The 17316-nt window shown below is 42.4% G+C and overlaps 2 protein-coding genes and 1 long non-coding RNA gene across 4 annotated transcripts in view; 1 reads left to right on the forward strand and 2 right to left on the reverse strand.

Annotated features, from left to right (window-relative positions):
• The window catches only part of LOC139156589 (meprin A subunit alpha-like), a 25145-nt gene extending 21310 nt beyond the window's left edge, over positions 1 to 3835 (reverse strand). The window contains exons 1-2 of one of the 2 annotated variants that reach the window (XM_070732414.1): positions 3785 to 3835; positions 3063 to 3174 (exon numbers count right to left, since the gene is read on the reverse strand). Coding sequence is in view for 1 of the 2 variants with exons in the window: in XM_070732413.1 (XP_070588514.1) it covers positions 3063 to 3110 (48 nt within the window). In the remaining variant the exon portion in view is untranslated. Of the gene's footprint in view, positions 1 to 3062; positions 3516 to 3784 lie in introns of those variants that run through there. The other variant, XM_070732413.1, reaches the window with a different exon arrangement.
• On the reverse strand, positions 3573 to 10274 carry ANKRD66 (ankyrin repeat domain 66). The gene is made up of 3 exons (XM_070732417.1): positions 9895 to 10274; positions 8350 to 8578; positions 3573 to 3982 (listed from the first exon to the last, which is right to left on the reverse strand). The coding sequence occupies exons 1-3, from the start codon at positions 10211 to 10213 to the stop codon at positions 3793 to 3795; spliced, it is 738 nt and encodes a 245-aa protein (XP_070588518.1). The 5' UTR covers positions 10214 to 10274; the 3' UTR covers positions 3573 to 3792.
• On the forward strand, positions 10050 to 15630 carry LOC139156591 (uncharacterized). Its single transcript, XR_011557342.1, has 3 exons — positions 10050 to 10405; positions 13107 to 13149; positions 13999 to 15630. It is a non-coding gene; the product is annotated as an uncharacterized lncRNA (long non-coding RNA).
• The last annotated feature ends 1686 nt before the right edge of the window (positions 15631 to 17316 follow it).

A 17316-nucleotide genomic window follows, 5' to 3' on the forward strand; every position in this document is an offset into this window, starting at 1 on the left:
CCAAGCAGCCAGGGAAGTCGAGCCAGGCGTGGCAGCGGCAGCGCTGCTTCTCCGGTCGCCCGGTCCTCTCCTGCCTCCTGCGCCGATGTTCCCCGCTGCGACGGAAGGCAGTCGCTTGGCTAGGGAGGCTCGGCCGAAAGGGGCTGGAGCGGCAGAGCCGAGCACGCCTTCCGCCTGGGAAGTCCTGCCCCTTCATCCCCACCCCTCGCCCCTGTGGTCGGCGGGGATGAAAGGGCAGGACTCCCTGGGTGGAAGGCGTGCTCGGCTCTGCCGCTCCAGCCGCTTTCGGCCGAGCCTCCCTAGCCAAGCGACTGCCTTCCGTCGCAGCGGGGAACATCGGCGCAGGAGGCAGGAGAGGACCGGGCGACTGGAGAAGCAGCGCTGCCGCCGCCACGCCTGGCTCGACTTCCCTGGCTGCTTGGCCGGGGAGGCTCGGCCGAAAGCGGCTGGAGCGGCAGAGCCGAGCACGCCTTCCACCCAGGGAGTCCTGCCCTTTCATCCCCGCCGACCACAGGGGCGAGGGGTGGGGATGAAGGGGCAGGACTTCCCGGGCGGAAGGCGTGCTCGGCTCTGCCGCTCCAGCCGCTTTCGGCCGAGCCTCCCCGGCCAAGCAGCCAGGGAAGTCGAGCCAGGCGTGGCGCTGGCTGTCAACTTTTCTTTTTAGCACTGGGGAGGCAAGTCAGCTCCTGCCCAGTTTTAAAAAGAAAAGTTGACAGCCAGCGATTGTTCCGCTGCCGCCAGCATGGCCTGGCTGGCAGCGGAAGATGTAACGGAGCCCACGGGGGATTCGCCTTCCTCCCACCCGCAGCCGAGACTGATTGTGGGCTCCTTCGCAACCTCGGAGAGCTTCCGGGGCATGAAAGCTCACGAAAACCAGGAAGCTCTCCGAGGTTGCGAAGGAGCCCACGATCAGTCGGCTGCCGGCGGGAGGAAAGCGAATGCCACGGGGCTGGGCTCGGCTCCCCCCTCGGCTCCCCCCCTTACCAGCCCCGCCGCGGAAGGCTCCATTCTGTTCCCTGCCGGCCCGATTGAGCGGCCGGCGGTCTCCATTCAGGGAACAGAATTAAAAAAAAATTATTTTTTAATATTTTATTTTTTTAAATAATATTTTTTGAAAAACCGCGTTGCAGCGTTTCACACTAATCGAGAACGCGCAAGTCAAGGGACCACTGTATATATCCCCTCTACCTGATCTGAAATTAACCACCAAATCAAACTCGATCTTAGAAGAACTGTGTTGAAATGCAGGATAAGGGTAATGAAAATTTGGTTGAACAAGAAAGGAGAAATGTAGTCATCCAAAGCTCAAAATAAAGGCAATTTACCTTTAGAAAAAAAACATTGTCTGTTTCATTTAGAAATGAAAAGAAAAATCAATTAAACCAATAGTCAGTGAATACCAGAAGAATGTTATGAAGTGGCAATACTTACTTGGTTGTTAACCCTCATGGATATTGGGATGTTGGAATGGAATTGGAAAGCTCTGCTCTACTGTCTAATATAATTTATTTTTAAAAAAATCAAATGTGGCAATGGGACCAGATGGCACCTACCCCAGAGTTCTTAAAGAACTCAGATCTGTCATTGCTACCCCCCTGACTGATTTGTTTAACCAATCCCTTTTAACAGAAGATGTTCCTGATGATTGGGGAATGGCCAGTGTTGTGCTTATCCACAAGAAGGGCAGTAGAGAAGAAGCTGGTAACCACAGGCCAGTTAGCTTGACATCAGTTATAGTTAAAATGATGGAGATTCTACTCAAAAAGAGGATAAATCAGCACCTAAAATCTAATAACTTATTGGACTCAAACCAGCATGGCTTTACTGAGGGGAAATGATATCAGACTAACCTCACTGATTTCTTTGACTATGTCACAAAGGTGCTGGATGAAGGTTGTGCCATAGATACTGCATATCTGGACTTCAGCAAAGCCTTTGATACGGTTCCACATAAAGAGCTGATAGATAAATTAGTGAAGATTGGACTTAATCCCTGGATAGTTCAGTGGATTTGCAACTGGCTGAAGCGTACATATCAGAGGGTTGCTGTTAATGGTGATTCCTCTGAGCAGAGACAGGTTACAAGTGGTGTGCCACAAGGGTCTGTTCTGGGTCCTATCTTTTTAATATGTTTGTGAGTGACATAGGGGAAGGTTTGGTAGGGAAGGTTTGCCTATTTGCCGATGACTCTAAAGTGTGCAATAGGGTTGATACTCCTGGAGGTGTCTGTAATATGGCAAATAATTTAACTTTACTAGATAAGTGGTAAAAGCAGTGGAAACCACAGTTTAATGTTTCCAAATGTAAAATAATGCACTTGGGGAAAAGGAATCCTCAATCTGAGTATTGTATTGGCAAAAACGTCGAGACAAGGATTTAGTGGAAGTGATTTCTGACAGTCTCAAAATGGGTGAACAGTGCGGTCGGGCGGTTGGGAAAGCAGGTAGAATGCTTGGCTGCAAAGCTAGAGGTATAACCAGCAGGAAGAGGGAGATTGTGATCCCGCTGTATAGAGCGCTGGTGAGACTACATTTGGAATACTGTGTTCAGTTCTGGAGACCTCACCTACAAAAATATATTGATAAAATTGAGCGGGTCCAAAGACAGGCTACAAAAATGGTGGAAGTCTTAAGCATAAAACCTATCAGGAAAGACTTAATGAACTCAATCTGTATAGTCTGGAGGACAAAAGGGAAAGGGGGGGGACATGATTGAAACATTTAAATTTGTTAAACGGTTAAATAAAGTTCAGGAGGGAAGTGTTTTTAATAGGAAAGTGAACATAAGAACGAGAGGGCACAATCTGAGGTTAATTGGGGGAAAGATCAGAAGTAACACGAGAAAATATTTTACTGAAAGAGTAGTAGATGCTTGGAACAAACTTCCAGCAGATGTGGTTGGTAAATCCACAATAACTGAATTTAAACATGCCTGGGATAAACATATATCCACCCTATGATAAAATACAGGAAATAGTATAAGGGCAGACTAGATGGACCATGAGGTCTTTTTCTGCCGTCAGTTTTCTATGTTTCTATGTTTGGAATAGAGTTCATCTTTACCTTATCATAGACCCCTATATGACATCGATACAGAGCAGACCTTATCATCCTTCCGAAGTATTAACTTCCAACATGCAGCAACCCAGCCCTTGCTATCTTCCCTGTAGGGTATCTTATATGCAAAATATATTAAAAAAAGAGAATATGTTATCACAATCATCTTATTTTAAGATAATACCTCTAATTTAAACATTTTGAAATCCTAACCTAGCACCTTGTTAAAGCACAATATTCCAACTAACTGCATCTTTCTCATGTTTATCTTCAAACAATTTGTTAACAATGAATATAACTGTAAGATATCTTTATATACATTAAAAAGCAAGATAAATAATTTCCATTTGCATTTAGTGTAACCTTGTTTCACACTTTGGCTATTGTGGCAAATAGTGTTTTTGGCCTTGTAAAACAAGACCAAAAACACTAATAAAATAAAAAAAATAAATATTAATATTCCTCTTAATGTTAATAAAAATATTAAGATAATATTACAAAAAAGAATATACATAGTGTAGCCATAGAGCACAAAACTTTATTAGAGGAAAGCTTAAATATATATAAAAAAGTAATATATTTCATGCATGTTTTTTAAAAAAGTTCTTAAACTGAAATAGTGACTAACTAGTTCAAAATAAGAAAAACAGTAAATGAAATAGATGATTTGCAGTGGCTACAAAGTTAAGGTAGCTGAGACCTTCTTGTCTAGCTTATCTGTAATATACCATTCTTCTCATTGTTTTCTTGAAGGAAGTTGCACACCATCCTTTCTGTGCATCTTATGTTTCAAATTTTTCTTTGTAGAGAAGGGTTTACTTTTCAAAAGTTCTTCCTTTTCAAGCTCCCAAGCTTCATCCTTCTCATCCAGTTGGATGCCCTTTGATTTTGACATCTGGCAATGTGCCCTGTATTCTATTTCAGCTCTAGATCAAAAGAAAAGAGGAAACAATTTTGGATAATTGACAAATGGGGGATATTGCATCTGCGTTGACCATCAGCGCCTTATTGAGCTCAGTTCTAAAATTAATTAAAAGCAAAATAACTTTGGCTTTGCTTTCTCAAAGCCTAGAGGACAGAGGATAAATCAGCACCTAAAAAACAATAACTTATTAGACCCAAATCAGCATGGCTTTACTGAAGGCAAATCATGTCAGACTAATCTCATTGATTTCTTTGACTATGTCACAAAGGTGTTGGATGAAGGTGGTGCCGTGGATATTGCCTACCTGGACTTCAGCAAAGCCTTTGATACGGTTCCACATAAAGAGCTGATAGATAAATTAGTGAAGATTGGACTTAATCCCTGGATAGTTCAATGGATTTGCAGCTGGCTGAAGCGTAGACATCAGAGAGTTATTGTTAATGGCGAGTATTCTGAGCAGAGTCAGGTTACAAGCGGTGTGCCACAAGGATCTGTTCTGGGTCCTATTCTTTTTAATATATTTGTGAGTGACATAGGGGAAGGTTTGGTAGGGAAGGTTTGCCTATTTGCCGATGACTCTAAAGTGTGCAATAGGGTTGATATTCCTGGAGGCGTCTGTAATATGGTAAATGATTTAGCTTTACTAGATAAATGGTCTAAGCCAGGGGTCCCCAACCACCGGGCCGCGGACCAGTACCGGGCCGCGGGGCATGTTGCACCGGTCCGTGGAGTCAGCAGCTGCCGGCCCTCATGCCGCCACCCCCTCCCTCCAGCGCTTCGCCTCCCGCCGGGCAAGAGGCCTCGGGAGGCAGGTTCTGCCGGCCACAGGACGATGGATGGGACAGAGGGGCGGGAAGGACCGAGAGGCTCAAGCCTCTTTTGGCTTCTGCCGCGGGGCGCTTTTGCGTTTTTGGCTGGGGGGGAGGCAGGAGGGCCAGCCTGACCCCCTGTCTCCAGTGCTTAGCCCCCGCTGGGCAAGAGGGCTTGGGAGGCAGGTTCTGCCGGCCCACAGGGCGATGGCGGGAAAGAGGGGCGGGGAGGACCAGCACCCCCATGCTTAATCCCGCCCCCAACCATGCCCCTTTCCGCCCCCACTGGGCCATAGAAAAATTGTCTTGCTGAAACTGGTCCCTGGTGGAAAAAACGTTGGGGACCACTGGTCTAAGCAATGGAAACTGCAGTTTAATGTTTCCAAATGTAAAATAATGCACTTGGGGAAAAGGAATCCTCAATCTGAGTATTGTATTGGCAGTTCAGTGTTGGCAAATACTTCAAAAGAAAAGGATTTAGGGGTAGTGATTTCTGACAGTCTCAAAATGGGTGAACAGTGCAGTCAGGCGGTAGGGAAAGCAAGTAGGATGCTTGGCTGCATAGCTAGAGGTATAACAAGCAGGAAGAGGGAGATTATGATCCCACTATATAGAATGCTGGTGAGACCACATTTGGAATACTGTGTTCAGTTCTGGAGACCTCACCTACAAAAAGATATTGACAAAATTGAACGGGTCCAAAGACGGGCTACAAGAATGGTGGAAGGTCTTAAGCATAAAACGTATCAGGAAAGACTTAATGAACTCAATCTGTATAGTCTGGAGGACAGAAGGAAAAGGGGGGACATGATCGAAACATTTAAATATATTAAAGGGTTAAATAAGGTCCAGGAGGGAAGTGTTTTTAATAGGAAAGTGAACACAAGAACAAGGAGACACAATCTGAAGTTAGTTGGGGGAAAGATCAAAAGCAACATGAGAAAATATTATTTTACTGAAAGAGTAGTAGATCCTTGGAACAAACTTCCAGCAGATGTGGTAGATAAATCCACAGTAACTGAATTTAAACATGCCTGGGATAAACATATATCCATCCTAAGATAAAATACAGAAAATAGTATAAGGGCAGACTAGATGGACCATGAGGTCTTTTTCTGCCGTCAGACTTCTATGTTTCTATGTTTCTAATGCAATAAAATATGGGAAAATTCGTTAAATACACACAGAGGCTTTGGCATTACTGCAGTTCAGCGCTATAGACAAATATTATTTTAACAGCAATGAAGACAACTTCACCGAATGCTTATTTAGGCAAAGAGAAAGCAGGAGGCAATTCACTCATCATAAAGATTTTCTAGTACAATTACTCTCCTCAATCCAACTGGGTTATATTTTACTTCTTGAACAGAGTTGGGGATTTTAAAGCCGTGCAGAGAGGATGTGGACAGAACAGACAGGAAGGTGCCCAACATGAGGAAGAGTATATTTTGGGGGAAGAGGAATGAAATGAAAATAGCACTTATCATTTAGACTTATATACCACTTCATAGTGCTTTTACAGCTTTCTCTAAGAAGGCATGAAGGTACTCCTCTACTTCCAACTGTTTGTTTAGTGACTGTTCCAAGTTACAATGTCACTGAGAAAAGTGATTTATGGCCATTTTTTCACGCAGCCGCTGCAGAATGCCCATGGTCCCATGATCAAAATTCAGACTCTTAACAACAGACTATTTGTGATGATTGCAGTGTTCTGGCTTCATGTGGTCATCCCTTGCAAATCGAGGACTACCTGTTTTGATGAAAACAGTAGGTTCCAAAAAACAGCCCACAAAAGAAAAACAATTAATTATTTGCTTTCCCAACAAGCATTGGGGGGAAAGAAGCAGGGATATCTATCAACTGGAGATTTGGTAAGTGTAATATGGTGAAAATGAAGGAAAAGGTTGAAAATTTAGAAAGGCTGAGAGTTAAATAGATTAATACCTCTTTGCAAAAAGTTCTTGGGCTTCAAAGCCCCAAACATTTTGAGTTGATTTAAGATCATTCTCAGAAACCCTGCTCATTATCCCTTCATCCAAAACTGTATGATTTGGAAATGCAAAAAAATAGGAGAGGTGCAGCTCTTATGCCATTGCTCTAAGACAGTGTTTCCCAACCTTTTTTGAGCCACGGCACATTATTCACATTTACAAAATCCTGGGGAACATTGAGCGGGGGGGGGGGGGGCGCTAAAAAAAAGTTTGGACAAAAAAATATCTCTCTTCCTCCCTTTTGCTCTATTTCTCTCTATCTCCCTCTTTCTCTCTCTCCCTTCCTTCCTCTTTCTTTTCCCCTCTCTCTCCATCTCTCTTTGTTTCTCCCTTCCTTCCTCTCTTTTTTGCCCTACTTCTCTCTCCCTCCTTCCCTCCCTCTATGTCTTTCCCTCACACTCCTTCCCCCCTCTTTCTCTCTCTTGCTTTCTCTCTCTCTCTTGCTGTCTTTCTCTCTTTCTCTCTCCCCTCTCTCTCTCCCTCTCTCTTGCTCTCTCTTTTTTGCTTTCTCTCTTTCTCTCTCCCCTCTCTCCCCCCCTCTCTCCCTCTCTTGCTATCTCTTTCTCTCTCCCTCTCTCTTTCTCTCTCTCTCTTGCTATCTCTTTCTCTCTCCCCCCCCTCTCTCCCTCTCTCCCTCTCTTGCTATCTCTTTCTCTCCCCCCTCTCTCCCTCTCTCTTTCTCTCAGCAGCGGCATTGGGCAGTAGCCATGGGGCGGTGCCAGGGTGATCAGCTGTGAGGCAGAGCTCTGGAACAGAGGCACCGGCGGTGGCGGCTAGACGTATTGCTAGACGCCATACATGCTGGCGTTGCGCTGGGCATGCACGTGGGGCTGGAACCTCTGTCCCGGCCCAGCCAGCAGGCAAGTGCCAGCCACGCAATTCCAGCATGTCCAGCCACTGCCGTTGGTACCTCTGTTCCGGAGCTCTGCCTCACAGCTGACTACCCTGGCGCCGCCCCACGGCTACAGCAACATGTCCAGCCGCCGCCGGTCGGTGCCTCCATTCCGGAGCTCCACCTCACAGCTGACCACCCTGGCGCCGCCCCACGGCTACTGCCGCTGCCACCGCCATCACCCTCCCACTGCACACTGCCTTCCCGCTGCCGCCGCCCTCCCACCATGCCCCAAAGCTCACCTGCTGTCATCGCCAGGGAAGCTCCAGCTGGGCGGGGCGCTGCAGCTGCCGGAAAACTTGGAAGGCGCAAAGAAGGAAGTTCAGCTTCTGGTCTCACAACTTTTTGCTCTTTGCAAAAAGTTGTGAGACCAGAAGCTGAGCTTCTTTCTTCACGGCACATCTGACCATGTCTCGCGGCACGGTTGGGAAACACTGCTCTAAGATACTGCTCCTATAATAGATTTGGCTGGCTGCTCTTTTAATGTCATTTAGAAAGGTGATTTTTTTTAAAAGCAGATTTTTATATTGACTGATTTAGATACCATCAATCTGAACTGTTTTGATAATTTTATTTTCCATTTAACGCTAGACTGAAGTTTTGCTCCACCACAAAATAGCATTAGGGAAGTTACTGGGGTCACCTGCTTTAATTCTTTTGCCGATACCGTGCTTACATTTCTAAGAATTTGACGCAGGCTTTGTGCCCATATATTTCTGCAACTCTTCTTGGGACATCTCCATAGAGATCTGGGGCATCCATCGGTGCGTGCAAGGCGTGCAGTGTTCTCAACACACCCAGTTGCCCTGATTCTGCAGCAAAATGAACTGGAGTCCAACCTGCCTCAGTCCTCAAAGCCAGGTGAGCACCACGTTCCACAAGCAGCTTTACTATCTTAAAGTGGCCTGTTAAAAATGCAAACAGGAGATTAGAGCGATAAAGACAATGCCAAAACTTTCCCCATAAGACAGAAGTAGCTCCTTTAGACCTGCCTCTGGAATCCCTTTGTTTTGGGAAATGGTTTTTCCCCCCTTTTTAAAATTCTGAGACCTGAGTCTTGTGACTTCTTCAAACTATTAATTGGAGAACATTTTCACATTCTGCCTTGGCTGAATTACCTGGGTGGATATCATGTACTCGATTTTTTAAAAGTCTATTCATGCAAATACATTGTATAAAGTTACATGTCACTTGGCATTTACCTTGTAACCACAAGATTCATGGTTTATACATTCAAATTTATTTATTTATCTGAATGGTGTACAAAGTTAAAAGAACACAAAAAACAATGCTCACCAAACCCCACAGAATCACTATTATAAAGACTGTTTAAAAACATTAAAAAATAATATGGAGGAAAACATACTCCCTTTCCCTATTTATACATCTCTTCACCGTCTCGACCTCTGCTTTTATCTAACTTTTATCAGCTTTTGATTTCTTTTTTTAATTAGAAAGGGTTTTTTATTTATAAAACATTTAAAAAAATATAACATATATATCACAATGTAACACAATACAGATAACAAAAAAGGTACATGACAGTCCATTCAGTATTCACATTGGTTGTTCCCTTTTTTTCCTCTATTAATTTTCCAATATCTTTTTTTAAGTTTCAGTTTAACATTTCTCCTTCATACTTTCTAACCTTTAATCTTGGTTCTCCTCACTATGCAATTATATAATTTGTTCCAGGTTTCAAAGTAGTCTGTATTTAATTTGTCCTGTAACGTCAGTCTGTCCATCTCTCTGCATGGTAAAATTTTAAATAAGATTTCTTATGCATTTGTTTGCTTGTTTGTTTCGTCAAGTACGTATTGGTGGTATACAGAGATACAATGTTTATATACATGATACTAGTAGAAGAGAAACATTAGGACAGGGGATGAAAGGCATTCTGGTGCACTTATGCACGTCTGTGCACTTATACACGCATCTTTATTTTTCCATTTCTGGGCATATGGCTATCCTTGCCACATTTAAAATATGTAACATTAACATACCAACTTTTGATTTCTGTTACACCGGGGAAATATATTTTTGCTAACTGATTGGAGCAGATTGCGCGTTTGCTCCGATCAGGACGTGGAGAAGGGAATATGCCCCCTGCAACCCGAATGCTATAACTTGCCTCCACGGACACTCGCATTATACTTCGGGCACAGCCTCTTTCCCCCAGTTTCCTCCTGGCGCATGCGCGTCCCCCGGGGCGATTGCTTACCGTTTGCTGCCGCCCAGTGGAGGGGCGTCCGATCGCTCCAGTCCGCGTCTTTGCAATTTGGGTCCGCGAGCTCCCTCTGGAGGATTTCTTCCACTAAGTCGTAGTTACCCAAAGCCGCCGCTTCGTGCAGCTCCGTCATGTTGCAGCTTTGGCCAAGCTCTTGAACCCGTAGCTGACGCCTCAGCAAAACCTCCCAAGAAACCAGTTTTTGTCCTCGAGAGAGACCTGTCGAAGGCGGCGAAGAAATTCTTCCGGACCCCTTTCTGCTGCCGCCGCTGCCATCCACTCCAAACACCCCAAGGGCTGCTAAGGGAAACATAAACAAAAAGATAGCACCATCTCCAACCCCTCCCCGCCGCCCTTTCCTGCTATCTCCTGGGCGACACGAGAAGCCTCCCGCCTGTTGCTACTTGCTTTGTAGAGAAACTGGCTCCTCCTGCCTTCGAGATGCCCCCGCGAGCCCTCCACTCACGGCGGTCAGCAGGAGGGCCACTCCGACAGCGGGAATATTGTGAATTATTATTATTATTATTATTATTAATAATAATAATAATAATAATAATAATAATAATAATAATAATAATAATAATAATAATAATAATAATAATAGTAATAATAATAATAATAATAATAATAATAATAATAATAATAATAATAATAATAATAATAATTTATTATTTATTAGACTTGTATGCCTCCCCTTTCCGAAGACTCCGAAGCTGCCCCTTCAAGCGATCAGTTGGTTTCTGCTTGGAAAAAGCGGGGCTCGCTTGCAGAAACCGGGGAAAGTTGAAGAGGCGGGGGCGGCTAGTTTCGGCATTTGCTGCTCCGGGCACGAGCTCTACCTCCCCAAACAGCCGCTGATCCTCTCAGGCATTCGAGCAGTGTCAGTCAATACCTCCCTAGCGTGTTTTTTGTTTGTTTGTTTGTTTGGGTGCTTCTGGCCCCACCAAATGGCGGTGTCGAATCAATTTTTGACTTTTATAATAATGGATCGGCGGGACCCAGGCTTCCTTATGATGCTTAATGGTTTCGAGTTCACCGCCTGTTACCTTTCTTAACCCAAAGCAAACATTTTAGTTTTGAAGGGACAGTTGTTCTTAGCGACTTAAAAATGCATTGGGGAAGTGAGAACAGGGAGGAAAGTCACGCGAGCATTAATTTTCTCAAAGTAACTCACTTGAATTTGTTTTTGGGATATCTTCTCTCAGCTCACCAGCAGCACCATCTAATAATTTATATAGCGAATAGTGATTCATTTCTAGAATTGAAGTACAGATTTCTTCATTCTGAAGCCCCAGGAAAGAGGAAAAGCATAATATTTTTGCTAAAGAAGTTTTAGTGGATTTGGGGGCTTACCTTTTCTATCTTAGGCTGCAAAGTGTACGGTGAGAATGTACTTCCAGATATGTAAGATTTTGTTAATATAACCTTACAGTATAATTACTTAATCAGGATTCTAAGCAGGGAATTAAGAAATCAGGAAAGTAGAATTAATCAATAGTAAGTAAGTAAATAAGTAAACAAACAAATAGATCTATTGACTTAAATTTAATGCAATACATAAAGTCAATGGCACAAAGACCTTGGTCTCAATTGGCTGTTATACTACTCAAGCAAATGGCCTTGTCCACAAATGTCTAGGGAACCAGCAACCACAACCAGACCATTTGTCTTAGTAAATCATAAATATTTGCCTCTTGCTCTATTGGCAATAAAAAATCCCAATAATAGTTAAATTAAGCACTAGCCATTTGCTGCTTTTTTCTGATAGCTAAGAATTCCCCAGACAGCTGTTTTGTCTGTTTTCACATTATGGATGATATCACTAGCTAATCTAAAAGACTATTTCAGGAAGCTTTCAGACTTCTAAAATCTGGAACTCTTTTTTTCAGCCCAACTGCCAAGTCTTCGGAGAGGGGCGGCATATAAATTTAATAAATAAATTTAATAAATAAATAAATAAATAAATTTCAGTATTCTGTTGGCAGAAATATTTATAAATTCCTAAGAATTTTGCCGTGTTTCCATTTAAATATTAGTTTTCATGCTGTGTGTAGACCAAACATCTTTAGAAGAACACATAGAACCCCAATCACCTCTGTGCCCTGTACCACAGCCAGAGGTTAATCATAATAGTTAGGCGTAGCAAGTCTTCAAGTTAGATATCTTGATGGAGATGTAACTCCCGACTTCCCACTTCTCTTTCCAACATCTACTTATTCACTGCTTGTGCCTAAAATATTTGCTTATGATTCAGAGCAAAAATAAGCAACATAGGGAGAAAAATACAAATTGAAACATCTGAAAACTAGTTTATGTGATTTTCCTCCTTTTTGAGTGTCCAAGAAGGGAACACAAATCATGGCAACACTTTGTGAGTAGCACCAATTTCCCTATATGGGTCTCTGATTCAAAACTGTCTCTGTATGTTTGGGTTCTCATAAATTGCATGTTCTTCTAGGAAAGTTTTAAGAATAACTTTCATGTTAATCTGAAAATTTATAGTCTGTTGGTCTGAGAATGTTGGATATTATATGACAAATTAATTGGAATCACAAAATGGAGAGAACTCCGAAATCATCTAGACCAACTTCACTTGGTGAATGACGGTAGCTACGGAATTTTGGACACAATGCCTATTCAGTATTTGGTTTTCAGTATGAAAAACTCCACTGAAGGGGAACATGCTACTTCAGGAAACTATTCCACCATTTGACAGCTGATACTGCCAAGAATTTCCTAAACTACTTTCCTTATTGCCTCAACCCACTGATTCTTGTTCTGCCGTATAGAGTGACAGAGAATAAGTCCATTCCCCTCAGTGTTGCTTCCTAAGTAGACAGTTTGATTTCACAGAAATTTGATTTACTTGGAGTTATATTCTGTTGTTTAAGTGTTCCCTTTATTTTTTTTAACAGTATATGATCAGTCTGTTTAATATTAAACCTATTAGAACCGAAATCACTCATTCTCATCAAATATTTGATACTGAAGGGTATTACTTCATCTATTCCCTAGGGGTGTATTTCCCTTTTACTTGAAAATTCTCCCTCTATTATCAAACATATATTCACTGTACTTGATTTTATTTAGAGATCTGCAGAAATATCTAGATTCCCAAATAAAATCTATTTTTATTCAAATACTGTCTTCTGATATGTTATAAATAATTTTCACTATTGAATATTTCAACTGTTTGCTGTTTGCAGGTTTATATGGTGTGATTAAGATGTTGAACTTGTCAGCTGGAAGGTAGGAGTTTGAGATCTGAGTACCATATGACGGAGTGAGTTTCCGATACTTGCCCCAGCTCCTGCCCACCTAGGAGTTTGAAAGCATGCAAATGTGAATAGATAATGCCCTATACTTCCCAGAGACCAATAAGATTGCACAGGGTTGGCCTTCTCTGGGTCCTGTCAACTATGCAATGCAGGTTGGCGGGACTATGGGGGACGGCCTTCTCTGTGGTCGCCCCAGCTCCCCCCCCCCACGATGACCATACTACTTCCACCCTGCTGGCCTTCCGAATAGGCTATGAAGACCTGGCTTTGCCAGCAGGCCTGAGGGCCATGAATTGTGCATCTTTCATGGCCAAATTGTATTGAGTGATATGTATGTTTTGATTGGATTGCTGAGTTGTGGCTTTTAACTGGGTTATTGTTTTAATTAGTACTTGACTTCTTTTTATTGTTAACTGTACATTTTAAAATAGTTGTAAGCTGCCCTGAGTCCTTCGTGATTGGGTGGCATTCATGAATTAATGAATGGGTACCACTTTGGTGAGAAGATAACAGTGTTCTGTGTACCATGGCATATAGTCATGTGGCCACATGACCACGGAAATATCTTCAGACAATACTGGCTGAAAGAAACAGAGATGAGCACTTCCTTCTAGAATCAGATATGATTGGACTTTACATTTTTTATGAGTTAAAAAGTGGTGGGTTTTTTGCATAAACACAACATGTACACTATTCCACATGTCAAAAACAACATTTGAAGAATTGTAGCCTGAGATGCAACCTTGACTCCTTTTGAAAAAAGATATTTGGACTAATGCATTTTATTATTATTCTTATATTTTCCACTTCTGTTTTCAAGGGAACAAGGTAGGTAATCCACAGACTGTGAACCCACAGTCCAACTGTCAGAAATTGTTCAGGATAGCTGATGGAAGCAGAGGAGACGTACATTTGTTTGCCAAGAATTCCAAGCATTTATAAAACACTACCTGGATCGTGAACAACTGCAGATATGACCAGAAGGGGAGGAAAAGAAAAAGAGAAAGTTTTTCATTATAATTGTCAGCAAGAAGCAGAAAGATAAATTACATGATATTTGGACTTGAGAAATAAAGCCGATAAAAAATTTTCTGCCCAGGAGGAGGACCTTTCATGTAAAAATAGAAGTTCAATCATGCAATTGATCCAGATGCAGATGTATACCCAGAGAGCTGCAGGATTACCATAATCTATATATTATTTTACAATGAAGCTCAAATAGTGCTCAGATTTTTTTCTGCATAACCACATAAAATAACTAGGTTTAAATGTGTGTGGTCATAACATAGCCAGCCTACCTTATACAGTTCCTGTATGCATCTCACTTGATCATGGCAACTATGACATTTCACCCACACTGCCTGTTGTTTGTTGCTCATTTAATAGTCAGTCTGGGAAGCTATCCTGACTATGTTTCTTGTCCTTTCACCCTAGTGTTTCCTTTGATCTTTGATTTTGCATTGAGGATTCCACACTTTGGGCTGAGCAGTTTTTGAGCTTCTCTTTAGCAAGTACACCGTTCTTTGTAAGATTCCCTTCATCCCTCATATTGGTTACATCAAAAATAATGCAACTCATCCTCCGCCTATTCTGTCTCTTGTTTTGATTTGCTCCTTCTCCTCTGATACCTATCAAAGTTATGCAACAGTCTGGTCACATCAAACCTAAAAATAGGAACAGTGCTGTATTCTACTTTTTCTGCTTAAAACAACCTGCCAAACCACCCTCATATACTTTGTGTCTATGATTTTTCTGTTGTTTTCCCCTCTTGTCACTCTGATCCCACAGTCCCTTCTCTGATTTCTACCTGGACTTCCTGCCTCCTCCTGAGTCCAATGCAGACAGTCTATGGTGCTGGTCTCCTATTTTCTCAACTGTTCTGCCCGGATATGTACCTGGCCTTGTTGCTGCTACAGTTCTTCTACCACCTGCAGTCCAATAATCTGTTTCTTCTATCTGGCAAATATGGCCATAGCTATCTTCCCTAACTGGGCTAAGACCTTTAAAATGAATCAATTATCGTCCAGCCTTAAAAAGCAAACCACACATATTAAAAAGGTGCGCAACCTTTTCAAACAACATCTCAATAAAAACTATTTCTTAAATGAGGATATGAGAAGTAGGCAAACCAATGACAATTCAAACTCAGGTGAAGCAACTCTGCTTTGAATATTTTAAATCTTCCTGTGTAGACTTCAAAGACTTCAATGAAATAAATACGGTAATATTTTGAACTTACTTTCAAAATTTATCAAAATGATGAGATTGCCATTTTTAAGAAAATTTCTCCGATGCAATTCACTGTGTGGCAAGATGTAACGCCATCCCCATCTTGGACTTATGTGGGTATTATAGAAAGGATCAAAAGCTCCAGTAATGTCAGCCTTATCCCACAAAAGTTTCCCATCTGTCAAGCAAAATAAACAACCATAAATAAACTTAAATGGATCAATATTTTAAATATACAATGTCCAATTTTTTTAGTAGGCTATATAAGATTCAAATAACCAGGCACAATTTTCCATTCAACATTTTTTAATGTAGATGCTTAAATTCTATTTAGAATTTAAGATACTTTTGATTCGGTGAGATGGAAGTGTCCTTTCTGCATTGCTTTATAAAGTCTCTATTAATAAGCTTTCTCATTCTCTAGGGCAAAGGTACCGGTAGGCAAAGATGGCTCTTCTATGACATGTGGATTTCAACTCCCAGAATTCCTGAGCTAGCATGATTGTCTGAGGAATTCTGGGAGTTGAAGTCCACAAGTCATAGAAGAGCCAACTTTGCCTACCCCTGCTCTAGGGTAATTCTTGGGAAAAAACAATCTTGGTCTAGTTATCATAAATTCCATTGTATGTTATGCTGCCGATTAACTATAAAGCCCTGCATGGAGCAGGGTACTTTATGAGCAGGGTACCTGAGAAATGACCTTTTTACAAGAGTTCCTACCTGTCCAATTAGATCAAAAATAAATGGCAGGCTGTAGTGCCTGTCAGCCAAAGATTATCAGCTAATGGGAGTGAGAAAAAGAGCCTTTTCTGCAGCAGCCCCTGCTCTGTTGTGGTTAGCTCTGACCCAGCTCCTGCCCCAAGGACTGTGGAGGTGGGGGAGATATCCACATGCTGCAGGCCTGTTTTGCCCCCGGTGGAATCTGCTGATGAAGGCTCCTCTGACCAAGAAGACATGAGTGACAGGGAGGAGGAGAGTGTGGCAGACAGCTCAGAAGGAGATCAATTATCTAGCTCCTCCTTGGATTCAGAACAAGAGTTAATGATACAGCCACGCATGCGGAGAGCGATGCATAGGCAACAACAACTGAGAGATTATTATCAAAGAAAATGAGGCCACCTGTGGTTGGGTGGGGCTGTGGTCATTAGTGAGGCTGCTATAAATAGCAGCCTGTGGGTTTGGCCATTGTGGAGGATTATCTGATTGTTGTGTTTCGTGACTGCTTTACTGACTTTGACTTTTTGTGTGCTGATTTTTCCCTGCTTTGAAACTAAACCAGAGCAAAGTGTGTTTCACTTTGTGAAAGAAGAAGGACTGTGAATTACCTCACAGCTGCAAGCTAAGTATCACAGAACTGATAAGGGACGTGTACAAATTACCAGTTTGTTTGGAGACGAGTGCTCTTTGTTATACCAAAAGAGGGCTTAGTTTAAGTGAATTTTCATTATAAAGAACATTGTTTTGAATTTTCAAACGTGTTTGTGTCTGAAATTTGTACCTGTGAATTTTTGGGAGGAGTCTACCAGAGAGCCCCACAGAACATGCTCTATGGAACATTCTACATGCAGAGATTAGAATGGCCCCAACCCAGTTAACCTACTTTAAAGCTTTAAAGATCTGGCTATGCCAGTGTTGGTGAAGCTTTTCAGCACTGAGTGCTGAAGGGAAAGCACGCTTGTGTGTCAGAACACAGAAGAACAGGTGCCCTGTGTGCATGCATGTGCTGGGAATATGATAATCTGGTTTCTGGCACGTGCATGCATACTGGCCAGCTGGTCTTCGTGCATGTATGCACACCAGAAACCAGAAGACCAAGTGGCCAGTGTGCATGTGCATGCCGGAAATCAGAAGATTAGCTTCCCAGCACATGCATGCACATTGAGGATGCTCTTACAGTTTCCAGTGCTCC

The sequence above is a fragment of the Erythrolamprus reginae genome, chromosome 1, assembly GCF_031021105.1.
Source record: "Erythrolamprus reginae isolate rEryReg1 chromosome 1, rEryReg1.hap1, whole genome shotgun sequence".
Classification (NCBI taxonomy): domain Eukaryota; kingdom Metazoa; phylum Chordata; class Lepidosauria; order Squamata; family Dipsadidae; genus Erythrolamprus; species Erythrolamprus reginae.

Coding starts and splice junctions, on each gene's coding strand:
- ANKRD66 (XM_070732417.1), bottom strand. CDS start 10,213: ATGTTTCCCTTAGCAGCCCTTGGGGTGTTTGGAGTGGATGGCAGCGGC. Junction 8,579..9,894: donor CCACTGGGCGGCAGCAAACG/GTAAGCAATCGC, acceptor CATTTTTAACAG/GCCACTTTAAGATAGTAAAG. Junction 3,983..8,349: donor TGCGTCAAATTCTTAGAAAT/GTAAGCACGGTA, acceptor CTTTTGATCTAG/AGCTGAAATAGAATACAGGG.